Source organism: Electrona antarctica (genome assembly GCF_951216825.1).
Source record: "Electrona antarctica genome assembly, chromosome: 12".
NCBI classification, from domain to species: Eukaryota; Metazoa; Chordata; class Actinopteri; order Myctophiformes; family Myctophidae; genus Electrona; species Electrona antarctica.
This window is the reverse complement of record NC_136793.1, coordinates 6450245-6475646: the sequence shown is the minus strand read 5'-3', so window position 1 is coordinate 6475646 and position 25402 is coordinate 6450245. Positions and strand designations below refer to the sequence as shown.

At 44.6% G+C, this 25402-nt stretch overlaps 1 protein-coding gene across 3 annotated transcripts in view; it reads right to left on the bottom strand.

The window, feature by feature from the left end:
* Positions 1-25402, bottom strand: part of fbxw8 (F-box and WD repeat domain containing 8) — a 68076-nt gene extending 42674 nt beyond the window's left edge. Inside the window, exons 1-9 of one of the 3 annotated variants that reach the window (XM_079517146.1) lie at positions 25066-25402; positions 23998-24218; positions 23254-23469; positions 22286-22390; positions 20898-21062; positions 15823-15911; positions 9827-9984; positions 1841-2037; positions 1355-1588 (exon numbers count right to left, since the gene is read on the bottom strand). In XM_079517146.1, coding sequence (XP_079373272.1) covers positions 1355-1588; positions 1841-2037; positions 9827-9984; positions 15823-15911; positions 20898-21062; positions 22286-22390; positions 23254-23469; positions 23998-24218; positions 25066-25255 — 1575 coding nt within the window. In that variant the 5' untranslated portion in view covers positions 25256-25402. Of the gene's footprint in view, positions 1-1354; positions 1589-1840; positions 2038-9826; positions 9985-15822; positions 15912-20897; positions 21063-22285; positions 22391-23253; positions 23470-23997; positions 24325-25065 lie in introns of all 3 variants that reach the window. The other 2 variants (XM_079517147.1, XM_079517148.1) reach the window with 2 other exon arrangements.

Genomic DNA, 25402 nt, shown 5'->3' with positions numbered 1-25402 from the left:
GACTTGCTCTACCTCCTGAGCCACAGCCACCCACAATTAAAGGTAAGAAAGCCTTCTAGTATGGAATTCTCCTTTAACTGTTGCACTCCTAGATATTAGTTGATATTATTGCGAACGGAGCAACAGCACATTGCCCAGCGCTCAATGCTGACTGGCCTATAACTTGTACCTTCCAAATGGTGAGATTTGGCTTCCCCGCCATGTCAAGTCCCTGGCAAACCCAAGAGTCCTTGATACGGTTCCATCAATTCCATTAGCACAGACATACAACATACAACAACAACAACAACGTAGACTAAATTGTGGTACACAAATTGGCAAGATAATGCCAGACCCAAATATCTGAATGTTGAGTGCCATGATATTCAAATAATGTTTTCCTATGAAACAAAACCTTTCCATCTGTCCTTTACAGTGGCGTATCCAGGAATTACGTTTTGGGCAGACAAGATGTGTTAATTGTGCGCACAATCGTAGCACTAAAGGTTTTCAAAGACCTGCCAGACGAGTAGGATACAAAGGCTGAAAAGCATGCATTTACATTCCAATGGGTGATTGAGGGTCGCGCTCTACCGCAACGGCCAATCAGCTGTCCACTAATAGTCCTCAGGTCTTGTTTTTGTCCTCTTTTTTTCCCTCATTGTATGGATTTTGGCCAGGCCAGAAATGCATTTGGACAGGCGGACGCCTGCCCTCGCCTTATTGTAGATACGCCTCTGGTCCTTTATGTTCTGCCCTCGCCTTATTGTCGCCTTATTGTAGATACGCCTCTGGTCCTTTATGTTCTGCCCTCGCCTTATTGTAGATACGCCTCTGGTCCTTTATGTTCTGCCCTCGCCTTATTGTAGATACGCCTCTGGTCCTTTATGTTCTGTGTGAAAACCTCTTGGATTGGACCCACATTACGAGGAGTCTACCCGAGACAACAATACCGTGTTGTTTTCGTCGACTAAAACTAAGACGAAAAATGTTCGTCGACTACCTTTTTTTCACTGACAAAAACTAAATGGAAACTACATGAAAACTAAGCTATGATGACTGAAACTAAGACTAAATATACTGACGATTTCGTCAACAAATAAAAACTGGACTAAATGTTAGGAAGGGACTAGTGGACAAGAGATCCAGTATAAGTCATTTTACACTTGGTTGCATGCTGAAATTAGCCGATCTACAAGCTCACAACGCGCTGCGACGCGTTGAGGGCACTCCAGAGGGCCACTATATTTCCACACTCACATTATAACATAATGTTTAAAACACCAACAGGGGTTCCCGCCCAAATCTCCTTTCACCTCTTCCTCGCTGTGTGCACTTGGGTCACTTTTTACACTCGAGTCATAATAACACGTACCTTGTTGCCTCCGTCGTGCATGGCCCAGCCGCCGCTCTTCAAGCCCAGCGCGGCGCGGGAGCCGGACGCGTCCAGACAGGTGACCGGGTGGCCGTACACCGAGTGCAGCGTCCGCGGCGGCTCCTCGTCGTCGCCCCCCGCGGCCGGACGCAGCAGGTAAACGCTGTCCCCGGCGGCCACGACCGCCAGCGGGCTCTGCTGACCCCTGCCCGGCACCATCACGCTGCTCTCCACCTGCCACAACGGCACACACACACACACACACACACACACACACACACAGAGTGGTGGGGAAGAAAATAATTCAGTCAGAATAGCATGGATGGAATTCTCCTTTAATGGCACTATTATAAACGCACATTTACCGAATGGCAAATGAACCATGATTTCCATAAGTCTCTTTGAACCTGGCATCAGAGACATACAATGCATAGCGACTAGAGTCTAGACTGAGCACTGACACATGGAATTACAGGCTACACTTACAGCCTTGGGTAAACGGGTCTGGCAGAGGGTCCTCCAGTATCCATGATCGTCAGGGCAGTCCAAGCGAACATCTGGCCCGTGGGCAGAGAGCAGAGAGGGAGCGTCTGGGCTGAGGGCCAGAGCCTGGATGCTGCCCGGGCTCTGGTAGTGGTGGATGGGCTGCCCACCGGTCTCTATGCTCCACAGGTCCACGCAGCCTACATACAATACAATACAATACAATACAATGGTCTCTATGCTCCACAGGTCCACGCAGCCTACATACAATACAATACAATGGTCTCTATGCTCCACAGGTCCACGCAGCCTACATACAATACAATACAATGGTCTCTATGCTCCACAGGTCCACGCAGCCTACATACAATACAATACAATGGTCTCTATGCTCCACAGGTCCACGCAGCCTACATACAATACAATACAATGGTCTCTATGCTCCACAGGTCCACGCAGCCTACATACAATACAATACAATGGTCTCTATGCTCCACAGGTCCACGCAGCCTACATACAATACAATACAATACAATGGTCTCTATGCTCCACAGGTCCACGCAGCCTACATACAATACAATACAATACAATGGTCTCTATGTTCCACAGGTCCACGCAGCCTACATACAATACAATACAATGGTCTCTATGCTCAACAGGTCCACGCAGCCTACATACAATACAATACAATGGTCTCTATGCTCAACAGTTCCACGCAGCCTACATACAATACAATGGTCTCTATGCTCCACAGGTCCACGCAGCCTACATACAATACAATACAATACAATGGTCTCTATGCTCCACAGGTCCACGCAGCCTACATACAATACAATACAATACAATGGTCTCTATGCTCCACAGGTCCACGCAGCCTACATACAATACAATACAATGGTCTCTATGCTCCACAGGTCCACGCAGCCTACATACAATACAATACAATGGTCTCTATGCTCCACAGGTCCACACAGCCTACATACAATACAATACAATACAATGGTCTCTATGCTCCACAGGTCCACGCAGCCTACATACAATACAATAAAATGGTCTCTATGCTCCACAGGTCCACACAGCCTACATACAATACAATGGTCTCTATGCTCCACAGGTCCACGCAGCCTACATACAATACAATAGTCTCTATGCTCCACAGGTCCACGCAGCCTACATACAGATACAATACAATACAATACAATGGTCTCTATGCTCCACAGGTCCACGCAGCCTACATACAATACAATACAATACAATGGTCTCTATGCTCCACAGGTCCACGCAGCCTACATACAATACAATGGTCTCTATGCTCCACAGGTCCACGCAGCCTACATACAATACAATACAATACAATACAATGGTCTCTATGCTCCACAGGTCCACGCAGCCTACATACAATACAATACAATACAATGGTCTCTATGCTCCACAGGTCCACGCAGCCTACATACAATACAATGGTCTCTATGCTCCACAGGTCCACGCAGCCTACATACAATACAATACAATACAATACAATGGTCTCTATGCTCCACAGGTCCACGCAGCCTACATACAATACAATGGTCTCTATGCTCCACAGGTCCACGCAGCCTACATACAATACAATAGTCTCTATGCTCCACAGGTCCACGCAGCCTACATACAGATACAATACAATACAATGGTCTCTATGCTCCACAGGTCCACGCAGCCTACATACAATACAATACAATACAATGGTCTCTATGCTCCACAGGTCCACGCAGCCTACATACAATACAATGGTCTCTATGCTCCACAGGTCCACGCAGCCTACATACAAATTGATACAATACAATACAATACAATGGTCTCTATGCTCCACAGGTCCACGCAGCCTACATACAATACAATACAATACAATGGTCTCTATGCTCCACAGGTCCACGCAGCCTACATACAATACAATACAATACAATGGTCTCTATGCTCCACAGGTCCACGCAGCCTACATACAATACAATACAATGGTCTCTATGCTCCACGCAGCCTACATACAATACAATACAATACAATGGTCTCTATGCTCCACAGGTCCACGCAGCCTACATACAATACAATGGTCTCTATGCTCCACAGGTCCACGCAGCCTACATACAATCTATTATACAATTGAAAAGGTGTGCCCAAAACGCTGTGCGCCGCACAGGAACAAAAGGCACCAGCTACTACGTCACTCCAAGAGTGTCTGACACACTGCAATAACCCACTAAACACACTAACACGTCACAGACTTACCCTCCGCGTCGACCCATGGCTATCTCCTCATGTCGCGCAGCACGGCCACACTCCACATCACGCGCGTAAAAATTGTCATTGCACTGCCACTAAAGCCGGCTCCCGTCCACACTCGCAAACAATATCAATATAAATAATAAACACAAACACGCCACAAGCACCGACACCCCCGCCTAATTTGTTGCCACGTCTATGAAAACAAGCCCAGAAAAAATGCCATTCAACACGCTACTTACAACTCCCTTACAATTCGCGGACCTGGCAACACTGCATCCCGTGATTCCACTCTTTTCATTGGCTGCGCCGCCAACATTGTCAAACATTGTTGCCACGTCTATGTAAACAAGGCCGCAAACCCTGACTTCCTACAGCCTACAGCCTATACTTTCACACACTACCACTCGCTTACAATACGTGGACCTGGCAACACTACATCAGCCCTTCCCAATGGCTCAAAACCCCACCACGTGACCCACGTGTGTTTCGTGTTACCTTTCACACTTCCGGAAACAATACCGGAAGTTACACGGTACACACACACACACGCACACACACACACACACACACACGCACACACGTGCGTGCGCGCGCACACACACACACACACACACAGTGTACAGCCTGCCGGAAACCAAAAGTAGAAGAAGACGAAGAACAACAACACAGGTTCTACACTGATTCTAACTTGGATGGAGAGCGCCGCGATTACATACACAGTTACACTCATGCAAACACGACCGCGTCGACACCTGGCGTGCTACAATCGGGACGAACCGACGCGCATATATATGGATAACAACAACAACACTACACGCAGCAACAACGCGCTGCAACACAACACGTAAGTCACGTATGTAACTATGGTTCTATGAATCCTGGATGACTGCTTAACACTGGATGATTGGCGTCCAGTGTTAAGCACTGACTCTGGCAGTCAGTAAGGCTGAAATAGAACAGCTGTGTACAACGCAGTGTCACTGCAGACACGTGTGTGTGTGTGGTGTGTGCGTGCGTGCGTGCGCGGGGGGGGGATTTTGGATCGCCTCGCGATGCAGCTGAAATGGCACACACACACACACACACACGCCACAAAACGCTAATAATAATAATAATAATACACAATTAGAACACTACACTAATCATAACAACAGTACAGCACAGTACAGTACACATGAGTACAGTACAGAAAGAAAGCTCACATCAGAATATTAATCCATGTAATAATAATCATAATAATAAAACATAATAACACAACACTAATAACTATAATATCAACAGTACAGAGAACAGTACAGCACATCAGAATATTAATCCATGTAATAATAATAATAACAATAAATAAGCACACAACACTAATAACAGTACAGAGAACAGTACAGTACACATGAGTACAGTACAGTACAGTATACTGTTCCTGCGCCTTGCCATGCTCTCTTTCAATCATAATAATAATAATAAATAACAACACTACACTAATAACAACAATAATATCAACAATACAGCGAACACTACAGTACACATGAGTACAGTACAGTACAGAAAGAAAGCTCACATCAGAATATTAATCCATGTAATAATAATAATAATAATAAATAATAACACAACACTACTAACTATAATATCAACAGTACAGAGAACAGTACAGTACAGTACATCAGAATATTAATCCATGTAATAATAATAATAATAAAAAAACACTAATACAACAGTACAGAGAACAGTACAGTACAGTACACATGACTACAGTACAGTACAAACACTTACAGTACAGTACAGTACAGTATACTGTTCCTGCGCCTTGCCATGCTCGCTTTCATACGCACATACACAAAACCAAACAGGGCCACTCAGCCAGCTTGGCAACTTTGCGCTTTCCAAGCAAATGCATAAATGAAAACTTCATGGGTTGCCATTGCCTTCTTCCCATTTGCGACGCATCGCGTTAGGATGAGCGGGCCGAAGGCCCGCGAAATTCTAGTACAATACAATACAATACAATGGTCTCTATGCTCCACAGGTCCACGCAGCCTACATACAATACAATACAATACAATGGTCTCTATGCTCCACAGGTCCACGCAGCCTACATACAATACAATACAATACAATGGTCTCTATGCTCCACAGGTCCACGCAGCCTACATACAATACAATACAATGGTCTCTATGCTCCACAGGTCCACGCAGCCTACATACAATACAATACAATGGTCTCTATGCTCCACAGGTCCACGCAGCCTACATACAATACAATACAATGGTCTCTATGCTCCACAGGTCCACGCAGCCTACATACAATACAATACAATACAATGGTCTCTATGCTCCACAGGTCCACGCAGCCTACATACAATACAATACAATGGTCTCTATGCTCCACAGGTCCACGCAGCCTACATACAATACAATACAATACAATGGTCTCTATGCTCCACAGGTCCACGCAGCCTACATACAATACAATACAATACAATGGTCTCTATGCTCCACAGGTCCACGCAGCCTACATACATTACAATGCAATACAATGGTCTCTAAGCTCCACAGGTCAACGCAGACTACATACAATACAATACAATGGTCTCTATGCTCCACAGGTCCACGCAGCCTACATACAATACAATGGTCTCTATGCTCCACAGGTCCACGCAGCCTACATACAATACAATACAATACAATGGTCTCTATGCTCCACAGGTCCACGCAGCCTACATACAATACAATACAATACAATGGTCTCTATGCTCCACAGGTCCACGCAGCCTACATACAATACAATGGTCTCTATGCTCCACAGGTCCACGCAGCCTACATACAATACAATACAATACAATGGTCTCTATGCTCCACAGGTCCACGCAGCCTACATACAATACAATACAATACAATGGTCTCTATGCTCCACAGGTCCACGCAGCCTACATACAATACAATACAATACAATGGTCTCTATGCTCCACAGGTCCACGCAGCCTACATACAATACAATACAATGGTCTCTATGCTCCACAGGTCCACGCAGCCTACATACAATACAATGGTCTCTATGCTCCACAGGTCCACGCAGCCTACATACAATACAATACAATACAATGGTCTCTATGCTCCACAGGTCCACGCAGCCTACATACAATACAATGGTCTCTATGCTCCACAGGTCCACGCAGCCTACATACAATACAATACAATACAATGGTCTCTATGCTCCACAGGTCCACGCAGCCTACATACAATACAATACAATGGTCTCTATGCTCCACAGGTCCACGCAGCCTACATACAATACAATACAATACAATGGTCTCTATGCTCCACAGGTCCACGCAGCCTACATACAATACAATACAATACAATGGTCTCTATGCTCCACAGGTCCACGCAGCCTACATACAATACAATACAATACAATGGTCTCTATGCTCCACAGGTCCACGCAGCCTACATACAATACAATGGTCTCTATGCTCCACAGGTCCACGCAGCCTACATACAATACAATACAATACAATACAATGGTCTCTATGCTCCACAGGTCCACGCAGCCTACATACAATACAATACAATACAATGGTCTCTATGCTCCACAGGTCCACGCAGCCTACATACAATACAATACAATGGTCTCTATGCTCCACAGGTCCACGCAGCCTACATACAATACAATACAATACAATGGTCTCTATGCTCCACAGGTCCACGCAGCCTACATGCAATACAATACAATACAATGGTCTCTATGCTCCACAGGTCCACGCAGCCTACATACAATACAATGGTCTCTATGCTCCACAGGTCCACGCAGCCTACATACAATACAATACAATACAATGGTCTCTATGCTCCACAGGTCCACGCAGCCTACATACAATACAATACAATGGTCTCTATGCTCCACAGGTCCACGCAGCCTACATACAATACAATACAATACAATGGTCTCTATGCTCCACAGGTCCACGCAGCCTACATACAATACAATACAATGGTCTCTATGCTCCACAGGTCCACGCAGCCTACATACAATACAATACAATGGTCTCTATGCTCCACAGGTCCACGCAGCCTACATACAATACAATACAATACAATGGTCTCTATGCTCCACAGGTCCACGCAGCCTACATACAATACAATGGTCTCTATGCTCCACAGGTCCACGCAGCCTACATACAATACAATACAATACAATGGTCTCTATGCTCCACAGGTCCACGCAGCCTACATACAATACAATACAATGGTCTCTATGCTCCACAGGTCCACGCAGCCTACATACAATACAATACAATACAATGGTCTCTATGCTCCACAGGTCCACGCAGCCTACATACAATACAATACAATACAATGGTCTCTATGCTCCACAGGTCCACGCAGCCTACATACAATACAATACAATGGTCTCTATGCTCCACAGGTCCACGCAGCCTACATACAATACAATACAATACAATGGTCTCTATGCTCCACAGGTCCACGCAGCCTACATACAATACAATGGTCTCTATGCTCCACAGGTCCACGCAGCCTACATACAATACAATACAATACAATACAATGGTCTCTATGCTCCACAGGTCCACGCAGCCTACATACAATACAATACAATACAATGGTCTCTATGCTCCACAGGTCCACGCAGCCTACATACAATACAATACAATGGTCTCTATGCTCCACAGGTCCACGCAGCCTACATACAATACAATACAATGGTCTCTATGCTCCACAGGTCCACGCAGCCTACATACAATACAATACAATACAATACAATGGTCTCTATGCTCCACAGGTCCACGCAGCCTACATACAATACAATACAATACAATGGTCTCTATGCTCCACAGGTCCACGCAGCCTACATACAATACAATACAATACAATGGTCTCTATGCTCCACAGGTCCACGCAGCCTACATACAATACAATACAATGGTCTCTATGCTCCACAGGTCCACGCAGCCTACATACAATACAATGGTCTCTATGCTCCACAGGTCCACGCAGCCTACATACAATACAATACAATGGTCTCTATGCTCCACAGGTCCACGCAGCCTACATACAATACAATACAATGGTCTCTATGCTCCACAGGTCCACGCAGCCTACATACAATACAATACAATACAATACAATGGTCTCTATGCTCCACAGGTCCACGCAGCCTACATACAATACAATACAATACAATGGTCTCTATGCTCCACAGGTCCACGCAGCCTACATACAATACAATACAATACAATGGTCTCTATGCTCCACAGGTCCACGCAGCCTACATACAATACAATACAATGGTCTCTATGCTCCACAGGTCCACGCAGCCTACATACAATACAATACAATACAATACAATAGTCTCTATGCTCCACAGGTCCACGCAGCCTACATACAATACAATGGTCTCTATGCTCCACAGGTCCACGCAGCCTACATACAATACAATGGTCTCTATGCTCCACAGGTCCACACAGCCTACATACAATACAATATACACACACAGCACAAAGAAATCAGACCCGTCTGGTCTGAACTGAGCGGTGCAGAGAGAGAGAGAGCGAGAGCGAGAGCGAGAGCGTGTGTGTGTGTGTGTGTGTGTGTGTCCTGGGCCCGTTGGTCAGGTACAGAAAGGTGCTATGAAGACTAAAACTAAGACTAAATATAGACAATTTTGTCAACAAATAAAAACTAGACTAAAATGGCTGACGTGCTACTAGTACTCACCGTCTTCATACGCGGCCACCGCCACGGTGCTGTTGACCTGTACGTGGCTGACGTGCGGCCGCGGCTCGCTGCTCCCCGACAGGCTGTTGGTCTTCAGGTAGGAGGCTCCCGAGTCCCAGTGGAGGGTGTCCCACAGCCGGACATCGCCGGAGGTGTATCTGAAACACGTGCAGCACATTTCTTTCATACAATAATACACTGCACACGCTTCAATGTAGCCGTTATAACAACCCTAATCTGTGAACACCCCCTGTCGGCAGGCCAGGGACCACCTCTCTGTGGGCAGGCCAGGGACCACCACCTCTCTGCCTGTGTTCTCCCAGACCAGATCGGCTACTTTCATGCTCGGCCGGCTACTGTTCAGGGGTAGACATTAAAGTAAAATTTGGCACCGAGTGGATTTTTAAGATCACTGGCCCCACCATTATAACCACTGGCCCCACCATTATAACCACTGGCCCCGAACATTCGTCAGAAGCTTTTTATGCACGTAGAATTTGTATTTAGCACTGATTTTATAGCAATAAGACAATAGGGCTTGCAAACCTCGCACCTTTGGTATGCAAATTCGGGGGGGTGCACCATTTTGGTTGTGATGAGTCACTACTATACCTGGCCAACAGATAGGCATACAGTGGTGGAAAAAGTACTCAATTGTTTTACTTAAGTAAAAGTACCAATACTGCAATTTAAAACTACTCCGTTACAAGTAAAAGTATGGAATTGAAAATGTACTTGAGTAAAAGTACAAAAGTATCGGCATCAAAATGTACTTAAAGTACTACAAGTAAAAGTACTCATATTGCAGGGCCAGCAGACCACCATGGCCCATCACCATTACCTTTTTTAACCGATATTGATAACATCCATGTATTTGTTACCTTCAGGTGTCCTGCTTCTCAAGACCGATACCGATAACTGATAATAAATTCAAATATAAAAAATTATAAAGATATAGGCTATTTGTTTTATGTATATTAATCTGTGTAGTATTAGCACACCTGAAGGTAACAAATACTAGTAGTGGGCAAAGATGGATTTAACATAGCTTTGACTTAACCAAATACAGTATATCATTATTCATTATCATGACTATTAAAACAAAACCCAGAATAGTTCTGACTGAATGAACATATTTATTATTTCAAGTCCTAATATGATGACACTGTTTTCCCCCCAAGCAGAACTAAAAACCTATGGGTGCTTTGTCACTTGTCAAGAAAATAAAATGGACAATATAAATATAGGGTAGTTCTACAGTAGTTTATTTATTTTAGTGTGTCCTATATTCAGCTATTAGTGTAGATTTTCGTCTTACACAAACATTAAATTCCCATTGACAATGAATGGAGAATTTACGTCATATGTGTCCGAGCAAATCGACATGTTACATCATGATGATGTATGATGATAAGAGCGCCCCTCACTTCACACGGGTGTGATTTAAAAAAAAATGTATCCAGCTTTTGGTTTAACATTAAAATAAGCTGGATGTCGGCACACGACTCGTACGCGACTGTACGAGACGAGTCGATGAACACTGTCCTCGACTCTTTCCTCTTGAGAGCTACGCACTCCCCCACTTTCACCAAGGCCCTAACAAGGCCCTCACAATGTCAAAAGTGGCAACTCCCTTCCTAAAAAGTCTATTACAACTTCCTCCATCACACCAGTCTACGCCTACTTCTCTTCAGCCCAGCCAAAGTGCTCCCAGTGGGGGACACGAGAGACTGTCGCTGCCAGCGTTGACACTTCCACGCATCCGTCTCACAGCATGAGCATGTGTGTGTGTGTGTGTGTGTGTGTGTATGAGCATGTGTGTGTGTGTGTGTGTGTGTGTATGAGCGTGTGTGTGTGTGTGTGCGTGCGTGCGTGCGTGTGTGTGTGTGTGTGTGTGAGACATCTCAGGGCTTGTCAAGACGTTAACAATAGGAACAGACATTGTTAATTGGTGTATCGTGTCTCGGTGTCTGTACCAACAACGAAAAGGATGCCGACAATGAAGCCAAGACGTCTGCTGTGTGCGACAGAGCTCTGAACAGACTATGAGGTGGAATGCAAGGTGCTGGGGTGGCGCGGTGGTAAAAGTGTCAGACCACCACCGTTGGAAGTCTGGCTGTTCAAATCCACCACGATGCATCCGGCTTCGTAGAGCGTCTAAACACGACACTTGGCCCGTGGTCGTGGGAGGGAAGCCGGACGGGGAGGGGTGATACAAGTAAGACGCGCGAACGCGGGAAGCGAACTCAGATCGTAAATTGCAACAACAATTAGAATAAATTACGTACTTTTTTTTTTCTTTGTTACATTTATTTATTTTTTCCTGTTTATGTTTATTTTTTGTCTCTTTTTTTTAGGTTTTCTACTGTGTGTGTGTGTGTGTGTGTGTGTGTGTGCGTGTGTTTTTTGTGTGTGATACAGCTGCGCCCTCTGGTGGCGGGCGGGTGGTGTCACAGCGTGACAGACAGTTCTGCCTGAGTTACATAGTAATCGCTCACTGTTTTTGCAATTAGTCACTGCACATACTCCTACGGGCCTGCTGGGGGCAGCACCTGTCAGCAGGGGAGTGTTGGGTGGGAGGAATAGGAATAAGGCTCTAGTCTACGTCCTCCCGCTGGGGGCTCCTCACTGGCAGGTGAGCCAGTAGGACACAGCAGTGACAACACACAGAAAATGTGTGTGGAGAGGAATTAATTGGCATACCGAATAAATAGGAGAAATTAAGAAATAAAATGTCATGAGGAAATCTAAGAAATTCCATAAATTAGAACAAATGTAATAGCAAAAAAATAGCCGATCTACAAGCTCACATACGTGGCGCTCCGCATCGGCAGAATGCCAAAATCAAATGATCGGAATTGGATCGGGCGCAATAAAACGTGATCGGGACATCCCTATTCAGTATTTTAGCTGTGACGTGAGCGCCCCCTCCTGAGATACTTCCAGGTCCTACTTTTGTGTAGCTTTTGTGTCCCCATAGAGTTATACTGTGACGCTCCGTCGGACTAAATCTGAGACGAAAACAACCACGAAAGTCTCATTTTACCGATTTCCTCGCAACAACAAAGCTGCGCTGCTCTCCCAAATCTGGCTGTGACAGGCCGTCTGCCCCACACGGAATACTATCGCCATTTTATTTCATTGTGTCAACTAAATCCTCATTAATGCAAACTAGATTCAACATACTCAAGCCTGCAAACATTCTAAATATGCCCCCGAAATATTTTACTGAGCAAATGGACTGTTACCACCTTCAATAATAATGATAATAAGTCTTTGTCTCCACATTTTTTTTTTTGTCATGGACACTTGTACAAAACATTAATAATTCTACTCGAGTTGGAAGCATTAAGACCCATTTTAACCCTCAATGGCTTCCTTTCTGAAAAATAACGTCATTGTAAAAAGATTCATGCGTTTAGATATTCTATTTACAATGAGATGCGGACGGGAGCTGGTGTCACTTGGACCCGGACGTAACGTAGCACTACAAAATGACGTCGGACTTAAATACTGAATAGTCACAGGCTGAAAAAAGTTTGAGAACCAGTGCCTTAAATGATACGAACAGTGCCATCTGGGATGTGACGGGCCAGGGCTGGTGAATCTCTCTCTCTCTCTCTCTCCTCTCTCTCTCTCTCCTCTCTCCTCTCTCTCCTCTCTCTCTCTCTCCCCTCTCTCTCTCTCCTCTCTCTCTCTCTCCCCTCTCTCTCTCCTCTCTCTCTCTCCTCTCTCTCTCCCCTCTCTCTCTCTCTCCTCTCTCTCTCCACTCTCTCTCTCCTCTCTCTCTCTCTCCCCTCTCTCTCTCTCCTCTCTCTCTCTCTCCCCTCTCTCTCCTCTCTCCTCTCTCTCCTCTCTCTCCTCTCTCTCCCTCTCTCTCTCCCCCGTGAGAGAGAGAGATCACGTTCTGAGGAGTCTATTGGCTTCCCGCTGGCCTTCACTATCCATCATTGTCTCGTCCTGTTTGCCGCAAGCTTAATTTGTTTTCTGTGCAATATTCCCTAAACAGCTGTCAATGAGCAGTGCACTAGATGCTAGCTGTGTTGTTTACTTATAGACCGATGCCAAGTGTGTTACTGTGTGTAGAATAGATCCATGCCACTGGTTTGATGTTTACTTGTTATCCTAATTATGTTTTCTTAGCACTTGACCGATTAAGCCCTATGCACTTCGCCGTACGCCAAGCAGCTCAGATAGCCGATCTGCTAACCCACAAGACATCGCTAAGCAACGTGTCGTGAGCTTGGAGATCGACTAAAGAAACACTGGAATGCATACTGTAAGTACATATATTGAAGGGAAGATTTGCAGCAGCGAAGCAGACCAGGGGCGGCGGTGAATCAGGGGTAGAGTGCCTGGATGGTAACCGAATGTGTGTGTGAATGGGTGAATGTAATGCACAATCTATGTAAAGGTGTGAATGTGTGTGTGAATGGGTGAATGTAAAGCGTCTTGGATGAAGGCGCTATATAAATGCACCATTTACCATGCATATAGTACAATACATTGTTTAGATCACTTTTTGAGAATAGTAATTTAAAAAAAAAGTAGATCAGCAGGGGATGCACACGCAGATTAGACCAGTGTTTCCCAACCTTTTTTCTGCCAGGGCACACTTTTCATAGCTAAAAAATCATTAGACACACCAACGGACCGCCATGCGGAAACAACGGCCGGACACGCGCTGCTCCCGTGCTTGCGGTTAGGTAGGTTGTCGGTCTAATGACAGTCGCACCAATAGTATGTTTAACCCATTTTGAGCGGGAACCCCTTTTGGTGGTTACATACATTACGTTATAATTTAGCTATTGAAAAATAGCAGATATACAAGCTCATAGCGCGGCATCGAGTGCCGCGCTATGAACTTGTAGGTCTGCTATTTTTTTTTTAATCGTTAAAATGTGCCTCAAATCTTTCAGAAAATTGTCATGATTTAGAAAACTTTTTTTTAATTATTTCGACGTCAGGCCTGAATGGGCTATACTAAAGTCACTCTCTGAAGGTCAGTCCCAATGTACAGTGACATACGAGTCTTTCAGGTTTCACTGAATTCACTGAATTCAAAGTTCACAATTACGCTCTGTAAAATAAGAGGGCACACGCCATGATGATACTGGTGATGACCTCAAAAGGTCATCAAGGACATGGCACCCCTGGGCCCTTACCACCTCCAAGACGTGATCCTTCCAAGGACATGGCACCCCTGGGCCCTTACCACCTCCAAGACGTGATCCACCCCTGGGCCCTTACCACCTCCAAGACGTGATCCTTCCCAACGTTCCTACACACTCACAGGAAGTCGGCTCCTCCCTCCGCTTCAGGACTTCCCTGTATTCACACCTCAAAACAACCTGTTCATGCTATACTAACACTGCCCGTACTGCTGTTTACTGTTTACTGACCCCTGTTCAGGGCACTGTACTGCACTCTCAATATGCTTGTCTAGAGAGAGTTGGGGGGGATGGGGGAGTGGGTGGGACACATGCTAGACATACTATGGTAAATGGTGCATTCACACACACATTCATACACTGATGGCAGCGGAAACCATGCAAGGTACCAACCAGCACATCAGGAGCAATTAGGGGTTCAGAGTCTTGCTCAAGGACACTTCGACACTAACTCTGAGGGAGCCCGGGTTCGAACTGGCGACCTTGCGGTTACCCTCCGGAAACTCTACCCCTGAGCCACCGCCGCACCGCTGCAGATGTTTAGTTGTTGTCAACAAATATGACGAATGTTATTTCAATAGCCTGTTGTTTAGACTATAGATGCTTGGTTTTAGATTGACCTGGTATTTTTATGCACTACATATCTTGAACAAACTCCCAGAAAACTGCAGGTCTGCTGCCACTCTTATTTCTTTTAATACAAAATTAAAAACCTTTCTGTTTTAAGCTGCCTAAATGCTTAAATTGTACTTGCCTAATAATACATCATACTGTACGTCAGTGTACTGTAAATATCATGCAGGTGTTCGTCCATAAAACACTTACCCAGCCAAGACAAAGTTGTCCCAGGAGCTAACATCGCAGAGCACCTTTCCCAGCTCATACTGAAGCTGGCTGATGGCTCCCACGCGATTCTATGGAGAAAATGTGAGTCGAGTGATGATTTAGCTATATTATAGTTGATAAATTGAAAATAAACATGTTTCTTTATCACTACTAGATTTGCTATACTACTGAATAATTCACATTTTGATTAAATGTAATGTATCCATCATGTCGGAAAACTCTATAAATAATTCACCCAAAGAAAATGACTTATCTTCTACCCATTTTTACCCATTTTGGGCGGGAACCCCTTTTGCTGTTCTCAGCATTACGTTATGCTTTAGCTATTGAAAAATAGCAGATCTACAAGCTCATAGCGTGGCACCGAGAGCTTGTAGGTCTGCTATTTTTGAAAAATCATGAAAATGTGGCACAAATCATTGAATATATTTTCTTTCAGAACGTTTTTAACTCAAATCTTTGCTTCTGGGGGGGGGGGGGGGGGGGGGGGGGGGGGTCTGTGGAACAACATATTTTCAGATGGGGGTCGGCGGCTAATTACATATAATTTGTGGGGTCCTTGACATGAAATAGTTTGAGAACCACTGACATAGAAACATGGGTTTTACAGAAAACTGTCAGGATTTAGAAGACGTGTAGAATCGTCCTCAGGTCTAAATGGGTTAATGACACACCAAATGAAGCTGTTATTGTCACATTATCATTCCTGGGTTCATGGGTCAACTCAACCGAGCAAGACCTGAAAGTGAGGAAGGCATTTAAATGGAGGGCCCTGAATGGCATGGCCAGTGTATGGAACTCCAACCTCCCCCGACAAATCAAACTCAGCTTCATCTACGCAACGGTGGAGTCTGTTCTCCTATACGGCAGTGAATGCTGGACCCTGAAGCCAACTCTGCAGCAAGTCCCTTGACGGGTGCTACACCAGAATGCTGCGTGGAGTACTTAACATCAGCAAGAGTGTACATGTTACTAACAAGACTCTGTATGAGGGAATACCAAGGGTGAGCCAGAAAATAGCAGCCAGGAGAATGAGACTAGCAGGACACTGCCAAAGACATCAAGAACTGCCAACCAGCACACTGGTGCTCTGGGAACCAACACACGGGCATCGATCACGAGGACGTCCCACGCTAACATACGTGGATGTAGTCAAGAACGATGCTGGAGAGCAAAGCAACAACAAACTGATGTATGGATAACTGGGATGACTGGAAGAGACGATGGAGGGCTCGTCTGAGGACGACCTAGAGAGGCAATAATTTGATGACCGGCCGAGTAGAGACTCAACTGAGTGTCCTATTGAGAAGGAGACTCAACTGAGTGTCCTATTGAGTAGGAGACTCAACTGAGTGTCCTATTGAGTAGGAGACTCAACTGAGTGTCCTATTGAGTAGGAGACTCAACTGAGTGTCCTATTGAGTAGGAGACTCAACTGAGTGTCCTATTGAGTAGGAGACTCAACTGAGTGTCCTATTGAGTAGGAGACTCAACTGAGTGTCCTATTGAGTAGGAGACTCAATTTAGTGTCCTATTGAGTAGGAGACTCAACTGAGTGTCCTATTGAGTAGGAGACTCAACTGAGTGTCCTATTGAGTAGGAGACTCAACTGAGTGTCCTATTGAGTAGGAGACTCAACTGAGTGTCCTATTGAGTAGGAGACTCAACTGAGTGTCCTATTGAGTAGGAGACTCAACTGAGTGTCCTATTGAGTAGGAGACTCAACTGAGTGTCCTATTGAGTAGGAGACTCAACTGAGTGTCCTATTGAGTAGGAGACTCAACTGAGTGTCCTATTGAGTAGGAGACTCAATTGAGTGTCCTATTGAGTAGGAGACTCAACTGAGTGTCCTATTGAGTAGGAGACTCAACTGAGTGTCCTATTGAGTAGGAGACTCAACTGAGTGTCCTATTGAGTAGGAGACTCAATTGAGTGTCCTATTGAGTAGGAGACTCAACTGAGTGTCCTATTGAGTAGGAGACTCAATTGAGTGTCCTATTGAGTAGGAGACTCAATTGAGTCCACTGACCGATTTATTGGCTCAGGAATGCGATAAAAACATCTCCGTGAATTCAAGGTGTGTAACTAAATATGCCCATTTATGTTGGGTGAACTACTCCTTTAACCCATTCAGGACAGGAACCCCTTTTGGTGTTTTAAGCATTATGTTGTTAGCTATTGAAAAATAGCAGATCTATAGCAGCTTGTAGATCTGCTATTTTTGAATTCATTGAATATATATTCGTTCAGTGAGAACATGTTTAACTCAAATCTTTGCTTCTGGGGGGGGGGGGGGGTCCCTGGAAGAATATATTTTCAAATGGGGGTTCGTGGCCAAATACCTTGGCATGAAAAATTCTGAGCACCACTGACATATAGGAACATAGGTTTTTCAGAAAACTTTTAGGATTTAGAAGTAGGCATGTAACGATTCACTCAACTCACGATACGATTCGTATCACGATATGAGGTTCATGATACGATTTTTCATGATATAAAAAAAATTATATTACATTTTAAAGAAAAAATATCGTTTTTTTAATTTTATATAATTTATCTTACCCCCGAGATGTTTTATTTAACTACATTGCAAAAGAAGTAGCATTACTTTTGACTGTGCAGAAACATAATTGCCTTCCTTGATGAGTATCAACGACCATCATCACCTGGGCACAGTCACAGACACACACAGCTCCCCTCTACAGTGCTCTACTACTGAAAGTGACTATCATTTCTCTCCAAAAGCACTTGAATATGATGGAATATAATATATATATTTTTGAAAATCGATTTTTTTATTTCAATGAATCGAATTGAATGAATTCGAATCGATTCATATCGTCGGGATTAATATCGATATATATTGATATATGATATATCGTTGCATGCCTATTTAGAAGACATTTAGCCTCGACACCCAGGCTTTCATTTTCGTCGGGCACGACATAATGTAGCAACGCTGGGGTTTGAGCCAGTGTTGATTTCTTCGACTAAAACTAAGATGAAATATTTGTCAACTACCTTTTTCCACTGACGAAAACTAAATGGAAACTAAATGAAAACAAAGCTATGATGACTAAAACTAAGACTAATATTACTGACAATTTCGTCAACAAAGAAAAACTAGACTAAAATGTTAGGAAGGGACTAGTGGACAAGAGATCCAGTATAAGTCATTTTAAAATTAGTTGCATGCTGAAAATAGACGATCTACAAGCTCACAACGCGTCGCGCTGTAGATTTAGTCGACTAAAATCTTATGATATTTAGTCGACTAAAACTAGACTTAACACTAGTCACATTCCAGGTGACTAAAAAGTGACTAAAAACTAAATGAAAACTATTCAAGAGACGACGATGACTAAAACTAAAATCTAAATTTGCTGCCAAAAACAACAGTGGTTTGAGCTCACCTTCCAGTTATAGCGCACGGTGCTATCAGAGATCCTGCTATCAGAGCTCACCTTCCAGTTATAGCGCACGGTGCTATCAGAGATCCTGCTATTAGAGCTCACCTTCCAGTTATAGCGCACGGTGCTATCAGAGATCCTGCTATCAGAGCTCACCTTCCAGTTACAGCGCACGGTGCTATCAGAGATCCTGCTATCAGAGCTCACCTTCCAGTTATAGCGCACGGTGCTATCAGAGATCCTGCTATCAGAGCTCACCTTCCAGTTATAGCGCACGGTGCTATCAGAGATCCTGCTATCAGAGCTCACCTTCCAGTTATAGCGCACGGTGCTATCAGAGATCCTGCTATCAGAGCTCACCTTCCAGTTATAGCGCACGGTGCTATCAGAGATCCTGAGCTCACCTTCCAGTTATAGCGCACGGTGCTATCAGAGATCCTGAGCTCACCTTCCAGTTATAGCGCACGGTGCTATCAGAGATCCTGCTATCAGAGCTCACCTTCCAGTTATAGCGCACGGTGCTATCAGAGATCCTGCTATCAGAGCTCACCTTCCAGTTACAGCGCACGGTGCTATCAGAGATCCTGCTATCAGAGCTCACCTTCCAGTTATAGCGCACGGTGCTATCAGAGATCCTGCTATCAGAGCTCACCTTCCAGTTATAGCGCACGGTGCTATCAGAGATCCTGCTATCAGAGCTCACCTTCCAGTTATAGCGCACGGTGCTATCAGAGATCCTGAGCTCACCTTCCAGTTATAGCGCACGGTGCTATCAGAGATCCTGCTATCAGAGCTCACCTTCCAGTTACAGCGCACGGTGCTATCAGAGATCCTGCTATCAGAGCTCACCTTCCAGTTGTAGCGCACGGTGCTATCAGAGATCCTGCTATCAGAGCTCACCTTCCAGTTATAGCGCACGGTGCTATCAGAGATCCTGCTATCAGAGCTCACCTTCCAGTTATAGCGCACGGTGCTATCAGAGATCCTGCTATCAGAGCTCACCTTCCAGTTATAGCGCACAGTGCTATCAGAGATCCAGAGCTCACCTTCCAGTTATAGCGCACGGTGCTATCAGAGATCCAGAGCTCACCTTCCAGTTATAGCGCACGGTGCTATCAGAGATCCTGCTATCAGAGCTCACCTTCCAGTTATAGCGCACGGTGCTATCAGAGATCCTGCTATCAGAGCTCACCTTCCAGTTATAGCGCACGGTGCTATCAGAGATCCTGCTATCAGAGCTCACCTTCCAGTTATAGCGCACGGTGCTATCAGAGATCCTGCTATCAGAGCTCACCTTCCAGTTATAGCGCACGGTGCTATCAGAGATCCTGCTATCAGAGCTCACCTTCCAGTTATAGCGCACGGTGCTATCAGAGATCCAGAGCTCACCTTCCAGTTATAGCGCACGGTGCTATCAGAGATCCTGCTATCAGAGCTCACCTTCCAGTTATAGCGCACGGTGCTATCAGAGATCCTGCTATCAGAGCTCACCTTCCAGTTATAGCGCACGGTGCTATCAGAGATCCTGCTATCAGAGCTCACCTTCCAGTTATAGCGCACGGTGCTATCAGAGATCCTGCTATCAGAGCTCACCTTCCAGTTATAGCGCACGGTGCTATCAGAGATCCTGCTATCAGAGCTCACCTTCCAGTTATAGCGCACGGTGCTATCAGAGATCCTGCGGTCTCGCAGGGCGCTCTTCCAGCAGAGGAAGTCAGACACGCTGGCCTCCCGATGGTAACCTTCCCTCTGGCAAATACGGAACCACAGGACGCCGTCCTCGGCAAGGACTTTCCATGCCTTGCTCACCTGGGACAAAGGAATGGACGGGATCACGACGTTACGTACGTGGAATGTGTGGCACGAAGCAACCAAGTACATTCACTCATGTCCACTTCTACACTCTTGTTTTTTAATGTTTATGCCTTGCTTTTCTTTTCTTTTTTTTCTCCATTGCTCTGTAAAGCACTTTGAGCTGCATTTTATGTCATGAAAGGTGCTATACAAATAAAGTTTTATTATTATTATTATTATTATTTATGTACCACTGAATTTTACTCAAAAAGCCTAGATGGTGCAGTGTAAGTGAAATGTTTGTGGCTGCAAGAGTCAATACTTTTCAAGCTGTTCTCCGGAACTTAATGCATAGATTCATGTGTCGCTTGGATGGGTCTGTGAATAGCATCATCGTCAGTATAAATAACCCTGTCAAAAGTTGCACTAGATACTCCTCTATAGCCTGTATTTATAACTGTCACAGATGCCTGTCTAACATGTACATTTAGACAGGCATTTGTATTGCCTGTCTAAATGTTTTTTATTGGATGTATATTGTATTTTGTGTTTTGTATGTTTCTCTATGGACCCTGAGTCTGCAATAAAGGCATTCATTCATTCATTCATGTACTTGGGTACAAGTTTGAGGCATTTCTTCTGACTTTACGCAGTTTACTGGAGCATTTCCAATTCACGGCTGTTTTTTCCTTCTACTCCACTACATCGCAAGAGGCAAAATATTGTACTTTTAGCTCCACTGCAAATTATTTGAAAACTTTAGCTAGTTTGTGTATTTTGAGTTATTATTACAATACATACACTTCAGCCCTGTATACATTCTGGCTATTTGAAAATAGCATATATAAATGTATGCATTCTGTACATTGAGTACTTTTACTTTTGGTACATTTTGATAGCAATACTTTCATACTTTTACTTCAAGTAAGTTTTGAATTCCGGACATTTACTTGTAACCGAGTATTTCTACATTGTATTAACCCATTTTGGGGCGGGAACCCCTTTTGGTGTTAGCATTATGTTATGCTATAGCTATTGAAAAATAGCAGATCTACAAGCTCATAGCGCGCCAACTGACATAGAAACATAGCTTTTTCAGAAAACTGTCAGGATGTAGAAGACATTTTTAGAATCTGATCTCAGGTCAAAATGGGTTAATACTACCAATACAGTTTGAGTACTTCTACCACCACTGAATGTGTCAAAATAGGAGGGGGGAAAATCATGGTATAGATTACCTGGGCGCATCGCCCCAATTCAGCACCGCTGAGATACTGGAATATCTTTGCGGCCAACTCATATGGCAGCTCAATGTCAAAGAAGGGAATGTCGTTGACCTCATTCTGAAACATGAAGGACATTGGAATTGAATGGGTTAATTAATTAAACTCTGAGGTAATCTTTCAAAGTCTGTAAGTCGGCCTCGGAGGGTACAAATGGAACCATTCAGGGGTCATCAATGTGTCTGATCCTTGGAAGAAGGAAAAAAAAAGTATATTATTTGTTTAGCCACAGACAAGGCCAAGTCTAGCACTTACATAACTTACATAGAATTTATTATGTTCTTATTTCAATTAATGAATGTCATTCTCCAGGTTTTCCTCATAATATGTATGGCACTGATTTACTATGACAATAATATATGGTCACTGAATGATTTACTATGACAATATGTATGGTCACCGAATGATTTACTATGACAATATGTATGGCACATTAGGAGTCCACAAGGACACTGGTTCTCTAAACATGTATGTTCAAGAATCCCCCCCCCCCCCCTAAATCAGAGTTACAGTCAGACCTAGGCCTAGCTCTGGTCCATAGCTCTAATGCCAACGGCAGCAAAGGGCATTAGGGCTATGGACCAGAGCTAACCTAGGCCATAGATAGCTCTTTGTGTTTCTAATTCTACCTGGTAATATTATTGTCCAGTCCACGCAAAAATTCTATGTCTACGGACAAAAATGTCCACCACAACCCAGCATGGCAATGACCCCTGGCACCATTTTGTACACTATGTCAGAGTTTGATTGATTGATTGATTGATTGATTGAAGTATGTATTAACAGTTTTCAGAATAGTTGCATTTCCCATGAAAGCACAACTCAATACTGTGGACAACAACACGTACAGTACACTGATAAAGCATTACACTTGTTTACAAAACAGGGTCCACCTTTTTTTCCCAATTCATCAAAATCATTACCAGGTCTTCAATGAGTTGATCCACCAGCAGCTTCTCAGCTCTAATAACAGTTGCCTTCTTGTTGTGTGGCTGTCTTTGCAGAGACACGACGCTGCTGCAGACGTCCGTCTCGTTCTGATACTGCCTCTTCCTCCTGGTCCTCTCCTGTTGGATTCTGTCCAGCAAGGGACTGGTCCTCCCGTCCAGCAGGCTGCTGGCGATGGACACATACTGGGGCTGATGAGATGAGATGAGATGAGATATACTTTATTGTCCCACGAGGGGAAATTTGTCTTGGGCAAAAGTGCAGTAGTACATGACACTTTTTAAAACAGACAGACAATACGCAATAGACAATACACAATAGCAGCAATGTACAAGTACAGTATCACAAGAGTATCACAAGAACGGTGCACAATTGCAATCAGAGGAGGTATATAAATATAAAGTACTAGAGTATTCACAGTTTATAGTATCACAGGTATAAGTGCATTAACTAACTGATGAAGGTCAATAAGTTCCTTCCCCACTAAGAACTATGAACTATGTGGCGGTTGTTTAGTAGGACAATTGAAGTGGGAAGAAAATAAAGTTTGAAGCGGTTGCTCTTGCAACGACACGCTCTGTAGCCTCTACCAGAGGGTAACAGCTCATACTCTGAAGATAATATATGTGAAGGATCAGACAACACTCTATTTGACAGGCTGAGCACCGTTTTCTCAAAGATTGTCTGAAGAGATGGAGAATCCTTCCTATACCAATTACCTGATCCTGGGATTCTCCTCCTGCTGTGCCCTGGACTCGATCTCTACCACCACCACCATCACCACATTCAGAAGGACACTGGGCAGAAGAAGCTTTGCTCTCTTGTTCTGGTTTGGCTGGTGGTTCTGTGGTGGAACAGTAGTCGTAGGAGACGAAGTCTTGGAAATATCGATTCTTCGGGTCTCCTCCTCCCCGTCGGTCCGAACAGTCACCCAGAGAGCCTGGAGGAGAAGGGACAGGCTCCTGTGTTTTATTGCTGGATAACTCCTGCTTCCAATCCTCCCTGAACGTCGCAAGTTCGTCTGCCGCCATCTTCGTCAAGCATAACTTTCAAATAAAAATAATTATTACTAGTATGAGCAGTTGTTGTTGTTGGGGGTGTGAGACATAACGTTACTGTCCCTCTCATTGAGCCCTCTAGACGTAAACATTCCTTCTCTATAAACAGTCCGAGAAGGAACACATCACCCGTACATAAGTTCCGCATATTTTAATTCCGCAGCGTTTTTACGCACAGGTTGATTTCTGTCCATAGGCCGGTATATTATTTATAAATAATAGAGTTATTCAACATTACAAACATAATGCCTTCTATGTAGTTTACATAGCAAATAGTTAAAAACCTAAAACATGTTAATTTCCGTCTATTTCACCGTACTCTGAACAAAAGGCTGACTACTAGGTAGGTACCAGACGATGTTTCAAGAGTTAACGATTACCTCTCTCTCTCTTTTGGGAGCAGATGATGTAATGTAACCAACCCCCCGCCCCACACCTTCTCTCTCACACACACACACACACACACACACACACACCCCATGTGACACTTTTCTGAATAATAACAGTGGAGTAGAGGGAATGAGAGAGAGTGTGAGTGAGTGAGCGAAACGCAAACACAGTTTAAGATTTGATCAGGAAGGACAGCAAAGAGGAACGATCGAACATAATTTCGGGAGAACTAAAAAGGGGAGAGACGACACAACACAACACAACACAACTGTTGCTTTGTTTGTTTGTGACTGGACTGGAGCCTGGAGGGAGTATACAGTACTATATAGACAGTATAACCATGTGCTGGCTCCCCAACGCGCAACCTCTGCTCCTCACAGGCGACACGATGTGCGCGCAGCAGCCTGGTGGTGGCGGCGGACCTTCGCCGACCTGCTCCGCCGTCCTGCAGGCTCTCGCCTCCCGTCTGAGGAGGATCGGGGACGAGTTGGACAAGAGCTGGACGCCTCATGATCATCATCATCATCATGGTGACAGTGACAGTAGTAGTAGTGACCGCGGCGACAATAAGAAGAAGGGCCACTTCAGGAGCCTCCTATGCGCGGCGATACACATCACCAGCACCGTCCTCATACTGCTGACCAGACGGCGACACCTGTAGGGCGACGCGACAAAA